General features: G+C 34.9%; 1 protein-coding gene and 1 long non-coding RNA gene across 2 annotated transcripts in view; one reads left to right on the forward strand and one right to left on the reverse strand.

Annotated features, from left to right (window-relative positions):
• Positions 1-213: 213 nt before the first annotated feature.
• On the forward strand, positions 214-2,054 carry LOC125141452. The gene is made up of 3 exons (XR_007140831.1): positions 214-273; positions 1,328-1,433; positions 1,918-2,054. It is a non-coding gene; the product is annotated as an uncharacterized LOC125141452 (long non-coding RNA).
• Positions 1,210-3,925, reverse strand: part of LOC113646275 (leucine-rich repeat flightless-interacting protein 2-like) — a 5,116-nt gene continuing 2,400 nt past the window's right edge. Inside the window, exons 4-11 of the mRNA XM_027152446.2 lie at positions 3,838-3,912; positions 3,343-3,423; positions 3,096-3,221; positions 2,401-2,469; positions 2,192-2,266; positions 1,881-2,024; positions 1,604-1,696; positions 1,210-1,439 (exon numbers count right to left, since the gene is read on the reverse strand). Of these exons, the coding sequence (XP_027008247.1) occupies positions 1,302-1,439; positions 1,604-1,696; positions 1,881-2,024; positions 2,192-2,266; positions 2,401-2,469; positions 3,096-3,221; positions 3,343-3,423; positions 3,838-3,912 (801 nt within the window). The 3' untranslated portion in view covers positions 1,210-1,301. The remainder of the gene's footprint in view (positions 1,440-1,603; positions 1,697-1,880; positions 2,025-2,191; positions 2,267-2,400; positions 2,470-3,095; positions 3,222-3,342; positions 3,424-3,837; positions 3,913-3,925) is intronic.

Here is a 3,925-nt window from a genome sequence, read left to right on the forward strand (position 1 = left end):
CACATTTGTTTTGCACAATACATTACAATACCTCATGTAACTGCTGCTATAATACTAGGCTTCATTCCAGTATTTCTGCACATGCAATATTGGACATACAGTCTTTTAGTCTTTTGTATCAGAATCAGAATCAGGTTTATTGACACACACAAGGGATTTGGTTACAGCTATTTGTGACTCTCAAAAGTACAGACATAAATAACATTATATTATAAATAACATGTATTGCTTTGTTTGCCCAGATGCACTTTATGTGGATATGCCAAACTTACAGTAAGTCCTTAGCTCTGTCTTTGTTCTATGTAGTACTATGGTCCCTGAGAAATGTTGTCTCATTTCATTGTGTACTGCAACAGCTATATACGGTTGTAATGACTATAAAAGCTTCTTGACCTGATTTGACTTGAGTGTGTGGAAATTAAGGTATATTAAAAAAAAAACCTTGAACAGAGTTGATGGTATCCTAAATCTGTAAACTAGTGAATCAGGGTATTCTTTAATAAAGATTTTTTTAATGACACTCTGTGTAATTGTAAATAATTTTGTATGTCTGCATGTGGGGGAATTTATTAACATGTTTATTGCCACTTATTAAGAGTGTGTGTTTGTCACATAAGAATTAAAGAAACATCTAGAACATTAGTTTCTACATTTTTAACATATACCTGTATGAATAAATGAGAGAACATTACTTTTTATGACCTGAACATATGCAACTTAACCTAAACCTGTACGAACAAATAAAGAGAACACTGCTCTTAATGACCCTCTGTCTGTATGTCTGTCTGTCTGTGTGTAGGTCTGTCCATCTGTCTCTCTGTCTGTGGAGGAAGTAATTAGTATATAGTCTTATAACCATTTATTACCCGAGAGTGTGCGGTTGTGTCACATAAGACTTTTAAACATCTAGAACATGTTTTAACTTTTAACATACACCTGTATATACAAATGAATATAAAACCCTTCCGTAACTTAACCAAACCTGTACTAAATAAAAAGAAAGTATCCTCTGTCTATGTGTGTGTGGGGAAAGTAATTAACATATATTTATATTACCTGAGATTGTGTGTTTCTGTCAAATAAAACTTTTAAACATTTAAAACATTAATCATGAAGAACCTTGAAGCTACACCTGTGTAAACAAATGACCTAAAGTTTATGATATCTGCCATGACCTTTAACCTTTAGGGGTAATAAAACTGTCAAAGATAGTTTGATGATTTGTCTCTTGTATTATATATAGACAGTTTGTCCCGCCTTGCTACAGTCCTGACAACAACTTTACAGATTCAATTACAGCTTTATTTCTGTTCCCCTTTCTCCTCAGGTTCTAAAGGTTTCCTAGGATCCCCAGGATCCCCAGGCTCCCCAGGTTCCTCAGGCTTCCTAGGTTCCTCAGAATCCCCAGGTTCCTCAGGTTCCTCATGCTTGAGGTGGTTCTTTGAAAATACAGAATATTTTAAGATGATCATGTTGGAGTCACTATTCGCTCATAAATATCCATGGGAGTAAAACCAAGGATATTAAATTTACTTTTCTAACCCATAAATGACTCATGGTGTACTGTAGTGGTCACTGTAGTTGAGTTAAAGCAAAAACTTACTTTTAATAACTCATAAAACTGTTTAAAAATGTCCATTATCGTTGTGTGCTGTGCCTTCAGGTTACTGTGCACCTCTTGTGTTTGATCCTGCTTCTGAAATACATCCATGGAACAAAAGATGTTCAAACTTATGTACATCATTTCACACCTTTTCAAACCCAACATTACATTTGACATACTTGTTCATATTTAGTTCAAGTATATATACCCTGCCTTGTAACTCAACATGCAACATCACAAATCTTGGAACAGCTTACTGCAAGATTTTCTCACTTACTCTCTTTATCTCATTACACTTTTTGCATGTCTCACAGATCGCTTCCTTCAGCTGCTGCAGTGAGGCATGCAGTTTGTGCTTCTGGGACATCAGGTCAGACATCTTTTTCAGCAGCAACATCTTCTCAGCTTCATCCAGAGAGACCTGGAAAATGAACAACCAAAGTCTGTTGGCTTTATTTACATTCACACTCTAAAAAAAACTTAATTCATCACTCATCAAAAGACAGCTTAAAAGGTTTTGTAGACAATGGGCTAAATATCACTAACACATAAATAAAAAGAACTAAAAAGATCACTTAAATTTAGTACCATCTTGTGGGTTTTCTTCATCTGCTCGTACTCTGATTTCAGGATATTGTGATCATTCCGCACTTTATTATTCTCCTAAAACACAGCCATGCTTTAGTGCTAAAAGTGATGAGTGCTTGAGGTAATTTAAGCAAACTTAAAAGTAAAGCACAGGTTTTATTTTTTTTTTTTGTTACAAAATTCATAGCTTAAGAAGAAGAAATGCTTACAATTAGCAACTCAGCCTGCTGTTTTAAAGCTTCTTCGTACTGTGACTGGACGGCCTCGATTTCATGATTCTAAAACAGTCATAGAGAAAATTAAAAGATTTTAACGGGTAGCTTTCTACCTATGACTGGAAATAATGAAGATGCCATAACTAAGTTTTGAAATGTTGCAAAAAATATACATATATAAAGTTTATAAAAATATGTAGCCTCAACAGTAGTACACCTCCAGTAACCACAATGCTTCCATGGAGAGTGAGAGTTTCTAGCTGATCGGGGCACTAGTTTCATGTGACATTTTATGTAGTTTTATTTCACTTACACAGAGTTTAGGACGGAGATTGGGACATCTCAGAAAAGGCAGCTGGGGGTATAATGATCAATTCAGGTAACAATACTGAATAATAAGAGCCCAGAGATGCAGGGCTGATGTTGCTCGAAAGTTGCTGTCGAGCTCTTTATAAATCTTCTGGTCATAGAACCATAGAATGTATAATGTGTAACATGGACACTGGATATTTCTTTACTTCACAAGTACAGATGATTGGCGTTTTGGTAATAATAGAGTTTCTTCAAGAAAGAATGCAATCACATGAACATAGTCTTTCAGTTTCTTATCATACAACAGACATAGACATAAATGCAAGACCTCACATTATTTGTAAAAAACTGTGTACTTCAAGCATATTCTCACTTACCAGCCTTACTTGCTGTTGCTTCTTGGCCTGGTAGACTTCCAGAATGAGACTTTTCACTTGGCAGACCATATTGTTACCTGAGCGTACTAAATCCTTATATTGTTCCTCAATGTCAGCCAATGAGACCTGGAAGTTCAACAAGCAAACCTTGATGGCTTTATTTATAATGACACATTCAGACATTATTGAGGACTCCTCAGAACAGCCAGTAATGTTTTGTTTTAAATTAGGTTAAAGTTTCCTTCACCTTTTTGCCTCTTAAGTTTTTTTTCATCTTATCACATTGGGTTTTCAGCTCATTATGAGCCTGCCTCTTTTCTTCAAACTCCTACAACACGCAGAAGAAATTTAGTTTAGAAAGTTTAGTGTATGATTTGAGTCAGTTCTCCAATAAAACTCTTTGGGTTCATGTAGGAAAATGTGCATTATACAGATCTTGTGATGTAACTGGTTATATTATACTCATGCTTATATTGTCATTTACTTTAGTTCTAAATTTGGACAATTAAGACTAATTTGATTTAGTTTTCAACTACTGGGTGAAACTGTGCAGTCTTTGGTTATTATTAATTATTGTTCATAACAGGCATTTACTTACAGGCACACTTTACTTTGCCAAATCTGTCTTTTTCAGATTTATTAAAATGTTCTTTAAGGTCTTTTTTTTAAATGTCTTTAAGGCTCATTATTAAATAGCACTCAGCCCAAATTGGTTTATTAGTTTCATAAAAGTGAAGTTTACCTTTTGTAACGAAGACCTAATGGCTTTGTCGTGGGCCTCAAGGATGGATATTGCTACACTTTTCATCTGACACTCCTAAAATACAGCC

Source organism: Tachysurus fulvidraco, chromosome 6, assembly GCF_022655615.1.
Source record: "Tachysurus fulvidraco isolate hzauxx_2018 chromosome 6, HZAU_PFXX_2.0, whole genome shotgun sequence".
Taxonomy (NCBI): Eukaryota; Metazoa; Chordata; class Actinopteri; order Siluriformes; family Bagridae; genus Tachysurus; species Tachysurus fulvidraco.